The following is a 17,625-nucleotide window of genomic DNA, read 5'->3' on the forward strand; positions in this document are numbered from 1 at the left end:
GCCTTTACTCAAATTTTATCTGTTTCCTGAAAAGCATGACTGACAGCAGTGACAATTTGTCCTAGAAAGCTTAGCTAGGAAGAGAGCATAGTCATGAGATTGTTCACTGTGTTTCTAGCCTTTTCCTCTAAGATAAGCATGATCCTGCCTCCCATTACTCTGTACTTATTTAAGCACATGCAGGCTCATTGAGAATAATTTTCTTATTCTTCTGATTATTTCTTTTATCGTGTTAAGGAACATATTTCGCACTGATCATAGTTCCCACAAAATAATTGGAAATTTTGAAAGAGTGCTACCAACCTCACTTTGTTGAATGCATTTGGAAGAGGAAAAAATACATAAAGAAAAGGAAAAAAGAAGACAGAATGCATTCCCCACTTACTGAGTTTTTGTTAGAGATTCAGTTTTCTTCAAACCGAAAATTATCCTAACAAGTCAACTAAACAGTCACACCTTAAACATCAGTGCCATTTTCCCAATAGGTTTCTGAATTCTTAGAATTTATTTCATCCACTGTTAGCAGAAACACACTACAGAAAACTTCAATGAGTCTGGCTTTTAGCTGAGAACAATTTGATTTTTAAAAAGGGGTTTGCCAGGCTTTTGTTTATTATTATTATTATTATTCCCTTTCTTGTTTAAATAACAATACCCTTAAATTTTCCAACAGGAATTTCTGATCTGGAAATGCATTTTTCATGCTCTTCTTTGCCTTGTGTTTTTACCACATCATAAATCTCATACAATGAAATCCATCGTGGGAGCAGAACAATCACACAGAATCTTGTTGGAGTTTGATTCTCCGCACCTGCTGGTGAAGTTTACACTCCTCCTTAATTCAAACACAAGTTACTAAATTGCGGAACTATGGGATAGACTAATTCTCTAAAGGGTAAAGAGATGAAAAAAGAAGAGAGAAACATTCGTATTGCTCGTGTTGCCTGACATTTATCCCAAGTTTTCAAAGTGTGGAGAGGAGAAACAGGAAGTGAGTTTTAGAAGTTTACAATGTGTTTATCTTTCTGCACTTTAGCTCTTTTAAAAATTTCCTTACAAACATAATTCTATCTCATCAGAGCTAGATACAGTTTTAGGGATTTGCAAATGATGCAATGACTCTCAGTGTCTATACATATAAGTCAATTAACAATTGCATCTACCTGGGGTTCAAAAGATGCACAATATTATCAAAGTAGCATAACCAAATCTTGTGCTTAAATATGAGAGTGTAACAACAAAAATACAGAACAGTGGCACCTAATTTGACAATAGTATCTACAACACTCTCCAACTCTCATTTAATTAACAATTGTGCACATTTCTATCTTATTTCTGTTTTCCCTAGGAATTGTTAGCTCCTCAAAGCAAGCTCCACACCTTACTACATATCCTATACATTCTAACCCAATAATGCCTTGCAAATAGTATGCACTAAATAAATACGCTTGTTAAATTAGATGTTGTAGCTATTTTTATTCTACCAACTTACATGTAAAATCTGAATATATTTATCTGCCGAAAAATACTGGATTTTGAAATTCATATATTTGTATGTGGAAAGGTGGAGAATAGCTTTAAGCTATTATTATGCTGCCCCATTCTTGTCACTTTTTAATTTGACATTGAGCGTTGAGTAGGAACTGCACAAGTCTGACAGCCAGAGACATGGAACAGGGTCAGGGCAGGCACAAAGAGACTAGATCAACAAATATTTTCCAGTAAATACCCAGCTTCATTGCAGGTAGGTTGATTTTTTGATGTGTTTTCCAGAATTTTTTTTAAAGGGCTTGCATACTATCAAGAGGTAATGATAGTATAATTTGCCCTGCTTTCACTGAAGAGGAGTTCCCATTTGTATCACACATCCCATAGTCAAAAGGGTTAAAAGTGAGCCAGAAAATAATTTATTCTCTATTCAAGTATTAAGGGTCCCCGTCCTGAAAACCCCCTTTACCTTAATACATTTAAAACATACCAAATCCACCCCCTTCAACTGAACAGCTTGTTCATTTTTACAAAACTGAACAGCTTGTTCATTTTCACAAAATACAAACTGGGTGGTGTTAGTGGGGGGTGGGAGGAGTTACTTGCATGGTGATTATTAGCTTAAGCAGTTTCAATGGTTACTTTTAAAACAATTAGTCCAGCGTGTGTGCTTTCTGTGCGTGTATGGGTGCGTGTGTGTGTGTGTGTGTATGTAATTAGAAACAGCCAAGAGACTGTAAGTTTAAGATTTTTCCATTTAAGCTTTTTTTTTCTACAGATGTTTGTAACCATTTTAATTTAAAATATTATGCACAATTACTTTTGAGTATCACTGGTTTTTCAGTTACCGAATAATGTTTTTCTCCAAAAGGTTCAAAGATAAATTTAAGCAAAAATTATCGAATGTATGTGAATTCCTTTTGCCTTTTTTCTTCAAATATGATGTGAGTTTAAAATGTAAGACTTTATTCCTTTGCAATAAAAGACCATGTACTTTTATATTCTCACGCAGCAATGAATGAGACCCATGGCATATACTGACTGCCCTTCAATTGTGCACAGAGCTCCTATTGATATTAATGAGTTTTTGCCTGGACTGAGTGTGGTCATTTTATGTGGCCTGAAGTGGTCATTTTGTTGTTATTTGCATATTGGTTGTTGCAGAGTATATTGTATACATTATTTCTAAAACGCCTAGGGATCCTTAAGGAGGAAAGGTAGTGCATAAATTGAAAATCCTATTGTCTTTATTTAAATTCTTCTATTTGCAAGTTCTCTACATCTTGCATAAATACAGTACAAAGTACAAATCAGATGCACAGAGAAAGCTCCAGAAAATAAAATTATTTTAAATCAGCAATTTTTAAATTATCCACTTGAAGACATACTTGTTATCCACTGAAAACAAAGCTAGTTAGTCTTCAGCAGAAGACATCAAACCACCACATGCAGAAGCAGAGCACTAAGGGGTGGAAGATATTATAGAACTTGAACTTCCCCTGTAGATGAGATACTGAAGCTCTCAGAGTGGGCAACAGGCCCTTTCTCCTGCAATCCCTTCTATATCAGCTTCCTTAGACCTGTCCTAAGGAAGCCAATGGGGAACATCCATAGAGCCAACAATGTCTACTCATCCATGGACAATGATAGAGGGAAGACTCAGGGTGGATGAAAGAGGTACTTTGAAATATTACTTTACTTTTATTTTTAGTGTAAAATCTAGAGGAGTTTGGATTTTCTCTGCCAGGATATAACACAGAAAATGAAAGTGATCAAGGAAAATATGTTTATCTAGAATTTCAACCACTCTCATCCCAAAGGCTCAGAATTCAGAATTTTAGGTTAAACACACTCAGCTCCTCTTCCTATGATAAAATAATTCATTTGTAGAAAATCGCTGTTCGCTGTTGAGCAAGTCAATCTCTTTCCCTTAACAGTGACTATTGTACATTGTTTTGAACAGACACAGTCCCTGATTATGCCAATAAATTTCACAAATCTGATTTTTTTCTGTTATTTTTCTAGGCCACCACAGGTTCAAGACAGACTTCTGTCTTTGATTCTGACCTTTTCTATATATTTATATATGTGTGCTCCTGTGGCAATAAAGAAAAAAAAACAAAACTGATGTTAATTAAACATGAATATTACCAACACCTCTGCAGGTACACTGTGAATAGTAAAACATTAAGAAAAATGGTATTCTTCTGTGCAGTGAATCCACTCACATAGCTTTTTTTCTGTAGTTTGGGATCATATGCCATTTGAAGCCCAATTAACAACTGCCCTTGGTCCATAGCCTTCTACTTTCTTTGCTTTCAAAATATGACATCAAACAGTGATCTTAGCAGGTGGTGTGGGTATGTGTATGGTTTTCTGTGCTCAGATTGCAAGTATTATGGAAGGGAAAATCTTTTACCAGATATAAATTCTGTGGAACAAACCACCTTTTAATATTGGTCTTGGGGGTATACTAACACCCACTTTACAAGTACACTTTTATAGTAAGCTTTTCCATATTTGTGAAAGGGGACAGGGTAAAGGCTGGTCTCCAGTCTGCTTAAATCTAGGAGATAATCAGCCACATTATAATGAGATTCTCCAGTATGTGAAAAGTCATTGGGGAAGATGAGAAGCAAGCAATATGAAAAATGTTTACATGACCCCCCTTCCTCCCAAGAATCAATGCTGATATAACATTGTTTACAAGATGACAATGCAAGCAGTCAATTCAGTTTGTGTGTGTGTCAGCGTTTGGGGGAGGATCACTCAAATTAGATTTTTTGACATTATATAAATAAAACAAGAGGTTGATAGAATAACTTTTTTGTCTTTTCAGTTGGCTATACAAGAATAGTGTGGAAACTGAGTAGCTGGAGAGATGAAAAGACATACCTAACGAATTGGTCAAGGAGTTGATCTTCCTCCCCCCACCCCCCCACCCCCCCTCCTCCCCCACCCCCCGTCTTTGAGGACAGCCTGCTTTCTGGTATTACATCACCCTTTGAGTATGCAAGTGTAAGGATGGAAGGAGGGGGAGGTGGGAGGGAGCAGGGTTATGGTTGTGAGTAGGTGTCTATATACATATATTAAATACTGTAGAGTTTCACCCAAAAATCAGCTGTCCTATGATTCTCTCCCTTAGAGAGTGAAACCACCTAATAATAAGGCCCTTTTGATAGTTGAGCAAACAAGCCCCCTTGGAAGGCATCCAAGATGAACCCATCTTATACTAAATCCTCCTTGATAACAAATAAGGTTGTAAATAGAACTCAGTGTTCTAGCTAGTGAGTTAGATAATGCGTGAATAGGTAAAAGTTCTATACTTATATTTATGAAAGAAGGCATAATGACCTAGTGTATTTTTTAACTGGAAGGCACAAGGGTTTAATTTTGTGGATTCAGTTTATAGAAACAATAATCTAGTTTCTTGCATGTGACCCTCCCTACCCCCACCTTTTTAGAGGCAGCCTAAATTAACTGGATTTTGTTTTCAAGACTGTATTCTAAATAATCCCTTAATTTTAGAAATGTTCCATCAGCAGTGCTCTTAAGAAAATGTACTTTTATTTCATATTATTAAAAAAAATCTTAGTTGATTTCAAATATATTTATATTCAATGTTCTTAATGCTTTAATAATTAACACTCTAAATGAGTAACTTGTAGGATTTATATTTTTAAAACTATTATTTGGGGGCATGTATAAAGAATATTCTATCCTTTTATTTTACAGAATGGATTACTGCAAGTGATATCAATTTACATGGTAGTGTTTTGTATCATTACTTTTTTCTGATTTGAAAACTTTTTGAAAGGGCCATATTTTTGGATTTTTAAATGCCAATTCATAGAAATAATTTCACAATCCTAAAGTTCCATATGTGTCTTTAAAAGAATATGACAGGTAGAAAAAATACATTCTTGTTTTGGGAAAACTGTTTTAACCTCTAATCCTTTTTCACTAATCCACTTTCCTTTTCTTTTCTTCCCTCCTTACTGAAAAAGATATTTTAAATAAAAACAGAAATTTATGTTTCTACTTATAGCTTATAGGCAATTAAAGCAACAACAGCATCTTGACTTGGGAGCAAGGGAAATATCTGAATACTAAATATTTCCAAGGGAACAGTGTTTGATTTTATTGAAGACAAACACAGCTCGTGTACTAATGTAGACAATAATTTCTCCTACCCTTTTCTTTTTAAAGTCAAGAAACCAATTCCCAGGAATAATATTTCTCTTCTTTTATTGTTGGGAAGATACATGCTGGAGGTTAGTAATCTATTTACCTTTTGTTATACATACAGAGAGCCACAGCCATATAGACAATCATGTCTACATACAAACATATAGTTGATTCACATATTTGACTTTGTTAAAATATCTGTAGCATCTAAACACTTACTCCTTTCACATCCCACCCCTTCCAAAATCTCACCCCCTTCACAATCTCTTAACTTTCTATTGCTCTGGTCAGGTAACGGGGATGAAACTTTTACCTTCACCCATTATATATTATTATTTTTGAACCCACAAATTCTTATTATGGGAGAGAAAGCCACTGCTATGAAGGCCTAAGAGAAACTGAGGCCAAAGCTGCTTTTCCTACAAAGGCTTTGGTTGGGAATGGGATGGCAGCAACCTCGATACAAAAAAAGTCCTAGGCAAAGGCACCAACATCCCCTGAATTTTAACGAAAATGTTATGTTAATGATATAACAAGGTTGATAAAGAGGTCCTCATAATAGCCAACTAGGCCTTAGTTATATTTTAAGAAAAAGAAAACAGCCAGTAAAGGATAAAGGTCTTGTAAACATGTATAAAATATATGTATCAGTAATACATAGTAAAAATGTGATGAATAGTGACAGATGTCTATATCTATAAATTTATATAAGTATCTCCTAAAATATATGCTTTAGAATACACTGCTAGTTGGTTTCTGTGTACTTTAATGAGAAAATCTATAACTTTTTAATCAATTCAAAAATCATATAGGATATTGAAAGAGAAAGAGGTTGGTTGGTAGGAACAGAAAGAGAGCCAACAGATTTAAGACTATATGTTTTGTGATTGTAGACACATCTCTATAAAATCAGTATTATTTAAAAAGAGAGATATGCCTATAGGCATACAAAGAACATGTAGCATATTTCATTCACAACACACATGTGCATTGTGCACTGTGCAGCTGTAAATAATTAGGCAATCTAAAAAATGCAGGACATTACATGTGATAATTTTTACCTATTAAAGTGTTTAAATGAGTTTGCTTTGTCTACTAAAAAACATTTCAGAATATGAATTGAGAAGGGTTTTACGGTTGGAAAGTTATAGTTAAATGTCTTGTCTATCGCTTGATATGCGTCTACTAAAACAAAAAAGTTGGATAAGTCTTGCGTGTACATACAAAGCCTTAAAACATAACTGCTTCTGATTTAGTAAATTACTCCTCAGCCATCACTACAGGTAACTGTCCCTTATTTTATGGAGCGTCTTGTGACAAAATAACAGAGTTGAAATGGTAAACAAGAGTGGGAGGAAGAATAAAAAATTAAACTCCTCCAAATGTCTCTATTGGTTTTTCTTCCCACCTAAGTCATATAGGAATGAACAGAATTCAGCTTTAGTGGGCAACACTAAGTGGACAACAGTTTATCAGAGTTTCTGGGCCCAGGGGGAGCCTTAAGAAGGAGAGCACTTCTTACATTTAGTCATCTTTTCATCCTTCATCAGGGGAATGAGTGCTCATCTACCAGAAGGGTACTGGTCCTGAACCAGAAGAAGAGGAGTGGTTGCAGGGAAGCAAGATGAAAGCCTCAGCGAAGGTCTGGGTCCAGTTTCAGGAGGGGCAGCTTCAGAGAAGGGTTTGTCTGGACTAGGGACAGACACACTCCTTTCAGAGAACATTAATAATATTGTACCTCCTGAAATAACACCCCTATCCTGCCAGGGTTCCCCACACTATTTCCCACCATTTAGGGTGTGTTTTGCATGAGCGTGGGTATGTGCACGATAACAGGCCCCGCTGTGTGTGCGAGTTTATGAAAGGCCAAAAGTCAGAGGGAGAGAATCAAGAATCAAAACAATGACTAATGATTTCTAACCTGAAGTGGAGCAGATGCGCTGCTCACCAGAAATGTGCTTCTATTTAAATGCTTCACTTCACACACCACACAATTAAAAAAGGAAGAAAGAAAAAAAATGAATTTTTTTGGAAAAATGTTTTATTTAAATGTTTTATTTTAAATCTTTTACAACAATAAAATATTGCGTCAATATAAACCCCTTGACTAAAACTGTTCACACCAAACATTACAGCGAATTGTTTTCTTTTTGACACCCAACTCATCTTTGAGTTTTCTTTTAAACATAATGCAGAATTTATTGAAAATAAATAATTGCTGGCAACTGCAATAGGCAATTTGAATAAAATAGTTGAAAAAGCAACTCTTAATGAAAATAGTGTTTATTATACATCAGTTACTAAATGAATAAACTAAATGATCTTTCTTTAAATTAATAACTTCAAAAACGTTTAATATACAAAACTGTACAATTATAAAGTCGGCAGAAATATTTGGGTTAACTCAGGTTTGAACCATAGCACTAACTGCAAAGGAAAAAAAAAAATCAAAACAAACAAAAAACCCCCAACAGTTGTAAAACACAAACTCAGTGTGGAAAAACAAAACAAACAAAAAATTTCCAGAACAAAAATCCAACTAGCAACAGAATGCAGAGTCTTGACAAAAAAGAAAAAGGGTCCAGGATTTGATTTAACACATGTCCTTCAACCTGCAGCTGGGAGAGACACAGTGTGATGGACCAGAGGCCTGGCTGTCCATACTAGCTCAACTTCCACAAGGGGCCCTAGGCTTTTTGGTCCTTAGGTAGTTTGAAGCTTTGTCTACCGAAGCTGCACCTGAAGGCCGGGCCAGGCAGCCAGCCCAGGCATGCTGAGCCCCCAGCCAGGTCTGGCGGGCTGTGTCTGGGTGTTGGGTGCTTGGCCCGCCCCGCACATGTGTGCTCATTGAGAATGAGGTGCTCCTGGGGACTTGGCGTGTAGACATGAGAGCGAGCAATAAAGCCACAGCAACTGCATTTTTTTTTTTTTTTTTTTTTTTGGATCTCTACACAGCCTAGCGAGATTTTATGTAGGTTTTTGTTGTTGTTGTAATAGTAATAAGATGCACACAGCTATCTACACACACACATTTGCACTCGCAATCACGCACACACGCATACACACACACATACACACAGAGATTAAAAAATCAAAATCAAAAACAAAAAAACCCAGAAACCCAGCCGCCGGGGCGCTCGCTATCTAGCTTAATCATCGCTGTGGGCTTCTACCAGCTGTGCTTGTCAGAGGCGTGGAGACGGCTTCCCGTGAGCCCACTTAGAGATAGCGATATATATATATATATATATATATATATATATATATATATATATATATATATATATATATATGGGAGAGGAGGTGGTAACGAAGCTAGACCAGAATCCTTGTGACCTTTGCCAATCATTTCATTGTCGTTCTGCACGGAGCAGAGAGCACCTGTTTACCCACCCCACTCGCCACCCCTCCCAGACAGTTTCTCACTCAGGGAGCGGGCGGTGAACTGGAGGTGAACGGAACTGGGAGGCACTGAGTCTGTCGCCAGCATCTCCGGGTCGTCGTTCCCAGCGAAAGCAATCCTGTGTGAAGGCAAAGTCCTTCGCCTAGGAAGACGGAGGTGGGGTCGCGCTGGCGGTCCTGGTGAGGCACGGGACCTGGGGGGAGCTCTGAGTGCAGGCATTCCGGACCTCGGTAGGTACAGAGCCCTCTTAGCTCCTCAGGCCGACTTCTTTTGTCGGGCGCCGCCGGCAAATCCTTCTCAGGCACCCGGATCTGCTCTGTAGAAGCCTGAGAGGACTCCACAGATCCCGGGATGGAGGGCAGAAAGCTTCAAAATCGCCTCTCCTACTTCAGGGTACTTTGCAAACCCAATCGGCTTGGCTATTCCGCCTATCCTAGGCACTCTGCCCTCTGAAAAAATTATATATATATCTCCACTATCATCATCAACAACTCTATCCATTGTACCTCTCTTCTCCATACAGATTTAGGATAGGGGGTGGGTGGGTGGGTAGGCATCTCTTCCCCTCCTCCTCCCACCCCCTTCCCCTTTTTAAGCAATTAGAAAACCATCAGCTCAATGAAGGAATAATCATAATAGCAATAATAATGTGGAGTGGCCGATTAGATACAAATTATCTCACAAATATTGTGTACAGCTTGTAGTAAAACACCGCAGACATTTAGAAATGCTATAGAAGTTTTAAAAAATGCAAAACTAGTCTATTGTAAAACAGATTTCACCTGAAATACAGCTGCTATAACCAAGGCGCTGAAAGGTTATTCAGAGGCACACATCTGTCTTCCCACCCCCTCCCCCATCCTTACCCCACCCCCATGTTACCCCTCTCCTTGTTCTTCCAAGAGAGGAGCAACCAAACAGACCTTACTCAAAGTAAACAATATGTATTGATCAGCAGAAAAGGTTGGAGGAAACAGTTGCCCGGGCGGCAGGGTATATGAGTTCCCCGCCTGGACTGCTTAACGCAACTGTGTATTAGCGTTGAGAAGCCTGAATGCGTGTGTGAGTGTTTCCTTTCTTAATATAAGTTAGAATCCCCTATTTTGAAAAAAAAAAAAAAAAGAAAGAAAGAAAAACGATGGGGAGAGAGAGAGAAAAAAGAGCCCTATCTAGATATCTAGATATTGCTATGTCTCTGGATAGCAATAATAAAGCTGAAGTGAAAGGAAGAGAGTGGGAGAGAGAATTCCGCGCTGCTCCCAGTGCGGCCGGCCGCTTTCTTGCTTCCTGCAGTCAGAGATCGTGGCAGGACGTGTCTGTTTTCACGGTGTGCGAATAAACCTCATGTGGCTGCTGATCCCCTGGTGGAGTCATTCTTTTCTCTTTCTGTCTTCGATTACAGAACCAGACACGCACTACTTCTTTCTCCAACTGGAGGCTGTCTGCCAGCGAGGAAATCTCCTGCGCGGCAGGCTTGGGACACTTGAGGAAATGCGTTTCCAGTACGCCCTTGACACTCACCTCGATGGAGGTTCGCTTCTTGCGCTTGCGGCCCTGAGCGGCGATTTTGTCAATGCTGGTCGGGCTCCCTGTTGACGAATCAGCCTCCTCCAGCCACTTGTTCAGCAGCGGCTTCAGCTTGCACATGTTCTTGAAGCTCAGCTGCAAGGCCTCGAACCTGCAGATAGTGGTCTGTGAGAACACGTTGCCGTACAGTGTGCCCAGCGCCAGCCCCACGTCGGCCTGTGTGAAGCCCAACTTGATTCTTCTTTGTTTGAACTGTTTGGCGAACTGTTCCAACTCATCCGAGGTTGGTGTCTCCTCGTCTGAGTGGTCCTGGCAGTGGTGCGAACCTAGGTCGCTGTGGTCTGCGGGATCCCGGAGCACGGGGTGTAGACTCTGTGCAGAGGCAGAGGTTGGCGGTGGGGTGAGCCCTCCGTGCTCCAGCATGCCGCTCACTGTGAAGCCAGGCTGCGAGTACACGTTAAGGGGTTGGCCGCTGGACGTGATGGACGGGTTCGGAGCCGGGCTAGCCCCCCAGGCATTCGGATGGTTAGTGTGCGGAGAGTGGTGGGCGACGTGCGGTGAGCGGTGATGGATGATCGCACCCAGCTGTAGGTCTTCGCGCCCGGGCTTCACGTCCTGCTGGTCCAGGGGGTTGGTGGCCAGTGTGGAAGACCATGGGCCTCCATCGCCCAGACTGGTCACCCAGTGATGACCGAGAGGATGCCCATTGCTAGGAACTCCCTGCAAGTAATCACTTTGGAGAAGTTTCTGAGGGTTTCGGAAGGGACTCCCCTGCTGCATGCCCGAAGAGTCCGCATGGACTAGGGAGCTAGAACTGAGAATGCTGTAGGGATTCGAGGCAGCTGTGGCCATGGTCGATGAGGATCCCCTACTAGTTATAATGTGGCAAAGGGAGCAGCTTCAGCCTTTGACATCTACGGTGCGGGGGAGCCAAAGCCGCGAGAGCGAGTTACCGGCAGGCTCTGTGGCCAATTGCAACACGTTTCGGCCTGGCCAGCCACGGGCTCGGCCAATGGCGGCACGGGAGGCCGGGCTAACTTTCCAAATTAGGGTGGCGAAGCACTAGAGTTTCAGTGAGACCCGAGCAGGAAGTAAATCAATCTTTCAGCTCCATTGGCTGCCTCGCGCTGAGTGGCGGCAGCTCATTTGGTTAACCCTACCCTCCCCCCCCCCCCCCGCCCCGCGACTTCGGCGTGTTTGTAGTAGAGGGGGACGTATAAGAGGGAAGTGTTTTTGTATATGTTTGCGGGGGGTGGGGTGGATAGGGGGTGAAGTAGCAAAATGGTTTTAGAATTCGTTTTGTATTATTTAGATTAACCGAAATAGAAAAAGAAAAAAATATATTAAGAAAGCAATATAACCAGTTTAAATGTCATCTAGATTTCAATGGATTGGGATTTTTATCAAATTCATTTAGCGTTCTGGGTTAGTTGTGTGCAGGGGACTGCAAACCAAAATCTTGCTACAAACTTTGAGCAAAGGAACCGCTTTTTGATAGGACCCTAACTCTATAAGACTGAAGTCCATGATTCCAATAAGAACTACTTCGACTTGTTTTATTTATTGCATTTTATCGTTTATGAGAAACTCAATACCAAGGTCAGAAAGCATCTAAGAAAGAGATGTCCAGCTTCTTCTGAAAATTTTTGTTTAAGGCGTGAAGAACTGGAAGATTCTGGGAAAATCTAATATGATAAAAGTAAAATCAAATGTGATAGTGACGAAATTCAGTTATTTTGAAGTTTGCTTTCCAATCCACTTGGTCAATTGGAAGACTTGCTTTTTATTACTGCTCCATGTAGGCTCCCATCAGCGGTCCCACAACTTCTTTCAGAGGCAATGCTTGCTGAAATGGGCAGCCCTCCCTCACACGCACCCCAGACACTCAGCGGACCCACTCTCAATAGGTACATAAGAGAACGTTCATGATTACCGCGCCGAATGCTGTCCCCTAGGAAAATTTTTAACAAGCACTGCTCTCCCCCTCCCCATCCCAGACAAGTTGAAGTAAATGGGAATCATTTAGTGTGCCCTGAAAATTCAGAGAGAGAAAGTGATGAGAGATGAGAGATGGCGGGCTGTTTGGCATTAAGTACCCACCCCCCCCCTCCACACACACACACACACACACACACACACACACACACATACACACACGTCCCCATCAGCTTGAATTTGCTTTCAGCTTGGAAGGACAGGACTGTTTTCACAATTTGGTTAGAGGAAACAAGAAAGACTTGTACTCCTAAGCTTTTATAAGTTAGGGAAAGGCAAGTCCGGTGTACTCCACAGCCCTGTGAAAAGACATTGCTTGTAGGCTGAGTGGGGTGAAAATGCAAAGATTTTAGATTTGCTCTAGCCGAGAAAAGGCAACATGGGATACCCAGCTGGATTTCTGAAGTAAAAAAAAAAAAAAAAAAAATGACGTTCCATTGCATAATTTCGAAGGTAACCTAGCTGCGTAATTATATTTGCACTTACAGAAGACAGCATCAGAGTTCCCTTATTGGTTTGAAATTCCATTAAATATATTGCAAGAGCTCCTAGGTTTAGCTTGATTTAAATTTGCATACATTTTCATATATTTAGCAGAAATAAAAGAAGGCTTGCAGCTACCAGAAAGTCATTAAGGCATTAGTTTCTCTAAGAAGACAGATCTGAAGAAAATGCAAGAAAATGAGAAAAAAATAAAAACAAGGTGAGCTTATTCTGCCATTCCTTTATATAGATAAAGAGCATGTATTTCCTGTGAAATTAGTAATTTCTTATGAGAGCAGAGAGTGATAGGAGTTTATATTGGTAAATGTAAATTGTGTCTATTAAGCAGGAAAACCAAGCGTCTGGTTGAGATCTATTTCTTCCTCTCTCTCTCTTAAAAAAAAAAGGATAAACACTTAGTAGTTATTGGCAGAGATGATAATTTGCCATCTTCTCCCCCTCCTCCTTCTCATTGAAATTGTGGTTTCCTTTGCTGGTGTCCTATTATAAAAGTTTATCTGCTTTTAACCTAGAAATTGCTTTATTGTTTTTTTTTTTCCTTTCCTTCTCTTCCTCTGCCCCGTCCTTCCCCCCTTCCCTTCCCTGCTCTTCTCTTTCTGTAGAACAACGTCTTTTCTTTACTGCCAACTAACTGTGTGTATCTTCCTTTGTAAGAGTACAATCTCATTTATGCCTGAACTTTAGCTTCCTGAAGAAAAAAGTACTTGTTAAAATCAAACAAAAATAAAAGTTTTCAGGTGCTCTGTTAGGCTTCCTGTTCAAGGGTCCATTTGCTAATCTATGTCACGTCAGTTTAGAGGTCAGAGGGAAGCATATTGAAGGAACCATACCGGCAAAAAGATCATGATCATTGCCATGTTGTTATAATGGTGTGTTCCCCACCCCCACCATTGCAGCTGCGTTTGGGTGAAAGAGTTACTAATCTTAGTCTAGCCATTCAGGGAGTTAAAGGAATTATCAATTTATAATGCTTTTACATGGAGAAAAAAGTGGGTCTTTTTCCAATTCTGACTTGCCTGAATTCTTATCATCAACCTTCCTCTAGCCTTTGGCCTCTAATCTGGGCAACCAATTTTGCCAGGCGTTCAATAGTGGTTCAGACCATGCCAAGAGCCTTGGGAGGGACAGCTATCCGGAGGAGGTATCTGCATCCAGTGACAGGTTTTTCACACCTTTGTTCTGCTGTCCTTTAAAATAAGAATAGCTTTTGACAGAGCAAAAACCAACGTAGTCATCTTTCTTTCTTTTCCTTTTCTTTCTTTTCCCTTTCCTTTCCTCTCTCTCTCTCCTTCCTTCTTCCCTCCCTCCCTCCCTCCCTTCCTTCCTTCCTCCTTCCCTCTCTCCCTCCTTTCCTTCCTTCCTTTCTTGCTTCCTTTTTAAAAATCAGTTCCCATGAATATGGATACTGCCTAATTCAGGTGCAGTCCCATCCTCTAGCAGCTGTAATAGAATCTTCTCTTGCATGTAAGATGATTTGTTTTTTGAAGAAAATATCTGCATATAGTAAAATCTTCTTGCAGCTCTAACTAATCTACTGGAGAGGTTTCCTTCGCCCTCTCCTGTCAGTCTAACTTCCCAAGTGTAACAGATGCCGCTCTCAAGCGCTCCTTTCTGTGGCTTCTCTTTATTCAGCCTTGCATATTTCTCCCCATGATCTGGGTTTCCATAGAGAGAGGAATAAAAGGGGGGACCATGGTCACAAATCCCCTGCACCATGCAAAATAAAAGAGCCTCATTCAATAGACGACCCCGTCTGGACATGGGAGAGAAATAAGTACATGTGAAGCTACTGTTGCAAAGAGCTGGTAACTTATTTTTCATAGACTGATTTTGCCTTAAACTCAAAGTTACCACTGATAAACTGCTCTCTTGGGTAGTTGGGCCAAATACACAGCTTGGCGTTCTTTTCATCCTGATCTTGAAGTCCACTGTGGCATCCTCAGATCTGATGTACCCCCCCTCTATAATTATGGTTTGAATATAATAATCACTGTCCCACCCTATGAGGTTGGGGTAGCTAAAAGCCATCTTATCTTGAAGGGGAGTCTAACTTAAAAATGGAGGAACTGTAATTTTATCAAGTCCACACACCTATCTCCAGCAAGGAAGAACAGGTTTTGATCTCTTGCTATGCCAGCACACAGCACAAACTTCATTCTTCCTTAGGTTGCCTTCACACCCAAATTTGCCACTCCACCCTACCCATTATTATTGTTTTCTAAGAGGGAAATTCCATTAATTTCTGAAAGCAAGTCAGATTCATTTGATTTATTTGTATGTTCATTCATTTATTTGTAACCTGGGGGTTCACTGTGACTCTCTTTCCTCACAAAATTTAAGGATACATGACAACTCCTGAGTGTCTTCCCAGACATTCCCGGTCCCTTTGGAAGCCAGGAAGGACTCACAAAAGAAATTAAGCAGATTAATGTGGTTTAAGTCACACTCCCGTGTTAGCACGGGAGTGTGGTTGCAGCTGGGCAATCTATGCCCAGGTTCATTCCGAAATGGAGATTATGCCTCTTGTAGATTTCATAAATGAGTGTAGATTATGAAGCATTCTCATTATCTGTACAAATTGGAGAAGGGGGAGATGGTCTGGGGCTGATGTCTGGGGTGAGGATCAGCAAGGAAGTCCAAAAGGCCAGATTTAAATGTGTATAATACAGCATGAATTTCCAGACAGTAGGACATGGCACATAGGTGTGACCTTAATATTGAAAACTTCATCTTCAACACAAGTCCACTTTGAAAATAGGATTACTTAGATTGGGTTTGGAAGGGACAAGTACACATTTTCTTTTTTATAACCTGGGGCTCATAAGGGAAGGGAAACGATTGGACAGATTCTGAAAGCAACAGAGAAAGAAGCCTTTTTCTTAGAATCTGCACTTTGAGCTCATTAGAGGTTCTCAGTGTGAGTCACAGCTGCCCTTCAGAGCAGCAGCTTACTGTAGCTCCTCTTACAGTTGTTGTTATTGTTCTTCTTCCTCCTCCACTGCCTTCTTCCTCTTCTTCTTCTTCTTCTTCTTCTTCTTCTTCTTCTTCTTCTTCTTTTTTCCTCCTCCTCCTCCTTTTTACCCTCCTCCTCCCCTTCCTCCTCATTCTCCCCTCCTCCTTCTTCTTGACAAACTGTGTGGGGGAAGGTAAAGGGGCTCAAATATTCTGTGAGAATCTTTAAAAAATTAGACAGCTTTAACAGACACTAGCCAAAAGCAATTCAAGCTCAATTAGTTCATTTTTTAGATCTCCATTGGTTTTCCTTGAACATGAGGAAAAGGATCTTTAGAGAAAAGGGGAGACGGAGGGGGGAGGAGTGATAGCATACAGCGAATGCTGCAGCAGACACAGGGTAATTTAAAAAATAAAATATTCATCATGAAAAAATGTAATACAAATACCTCAATCGTGGAGAACATTAGTCATTTACTAGCAAAATCAATTGTCAGTTGGGAAGTGCTGAGGAATTGTGTGATTGGGGCTGCCGATAGGATGGTTAGAGGAAAGACCAGGACAATAGAGACCCTTACTTCAGAGGGAAAGGATGGGGGCTCCCGCAGCTGTGTTGTCAAGGTCGCATTGATTCAGTCTCAGTTTCTCTTCTGAGGTCAATTCTTCCCTTGCCATTGCCATTGTCAGTGGGTGAACCCTGATCTTACAGGTTCCCAGGGAAAGAGCTCTACAGAGACAGAGCTATTACGCAGTACTCTGTGTGGCTCTCATATTCCCAGTACCAGGATTTGGGGAATCTAGGAATCTTTGTGGGCATTTTCCAGTCCCGTGTTTTGCACTTCAGACAGAGCCTAGTTTCAGAAAAGTCCAGTTGATGATTTTACAAAATACAGACCCTCTATGGAATTACCTTTTTTTTTTTTTAATGGAGTTGCAGAATATTTCCAAATTTAAACTGCAGTGGTGGTTTTTATCTTCATTTTGATTTTTTCTCAAAGTCAGAAATGGTGGTAGTATTAAAGAAGAGAAAAAAAAATTGTCCATCTCTATGATCGATCAGAGGGAGTTTAGAGATAATCTATTACTTTAAACTCTGTGGATTGGTATCCAAGGTATCAATAAGTTATCTAGTTGAACATTAGACACCTTTTATAAGCCACTTTGTAGTTAAGAGAGATGCCCCAAATTGCAGCACACTTCCTTCTTCATGGGTGGATTAAGGTTTTAACACGCAGAATCGTAAGAATGCTCAGATTTCATTCATAACTGAGATTCTGTTTTCCCTGCACTCTTGCCTGCCCTCCCCCTTTCCTTAATAAATAGTATTTACTGAAATGGCTAGCATTCTGTATCCCTGTGAAGTGAAGGAACTACAGAAAACTTGATTACAGATCAAAATATGGGCTCCTTCTAGGAAAAGACCTTTAGTACGTAATCTGCTGAGTGTTCTGGGCTCACATTACTATTTCCAGACCCCCAAGTGAGCAGGAAACTATATCACATATGAAAATGAGCAAGTGACAAGATTTAACTTACTATCTTTATTCAGAAATTTTGATATTTTTTTT

At 40.2% G+C, this 17,625-nt stretch overlaps 1 protein-coding gene and 1 long non-coding RNA gene across 3 annotated transcripts in view; one reads left to right on the forward strand and one right to left on the reverse strand.

Annotated features, from left to right (window-relative positions):
• Positions 1–9,698: 9,698 nt before the first annotated feature.
• Positions 9,699–11,468, reverse strand: POU3F4 (POU class 3 homeobox 4). Its single transcript, XM_036089206.2, has one exon. It carries the CDS (start codon positions 11,456–11,458, stop codon positions 10,373–10,375), a length of 1,086 nt encoding a protein of 361 aa, XP_035945099.1. The 5' UTR covers positions 11,459–11,468; the 3' UTR covers positions 9,699–10,372.
• A 1,725-nt stretch (positions 11,469–13,193) lies between these two features.
• Positions 13,194–17,625, forward strand: part of LOC144380413 (uncharacterized) — a 237,217-nt gene continuing 232,785 nt past the window's right edge. For both annotated transcript variants that reach the window (XR_013444543.1, XR_013444542.1), the window contains exon 1: positions 13,194–13,304. This is a non-coding gene — a long non-coding RNA (uncharacterized LOC144380413). The remainder of the gene's footprint in view (positions 13,305–17,625) is intronic.

The sequence above is a fragment of the Halichoerus grypus genome, chromosome X (genome assembly GCF_964656455.1).
Source record: "Halichoerus grypus chromosome X, mHalGry1.hap1.1, whole genome shotgun sequence".
Taxonomy (NCBI): domain Eukaryota; kingdom Metazoa; phylum Chordata; class Mammalia; order Carnivora; family Phocidae; genus Halichoerus; species Halichoerus grypus.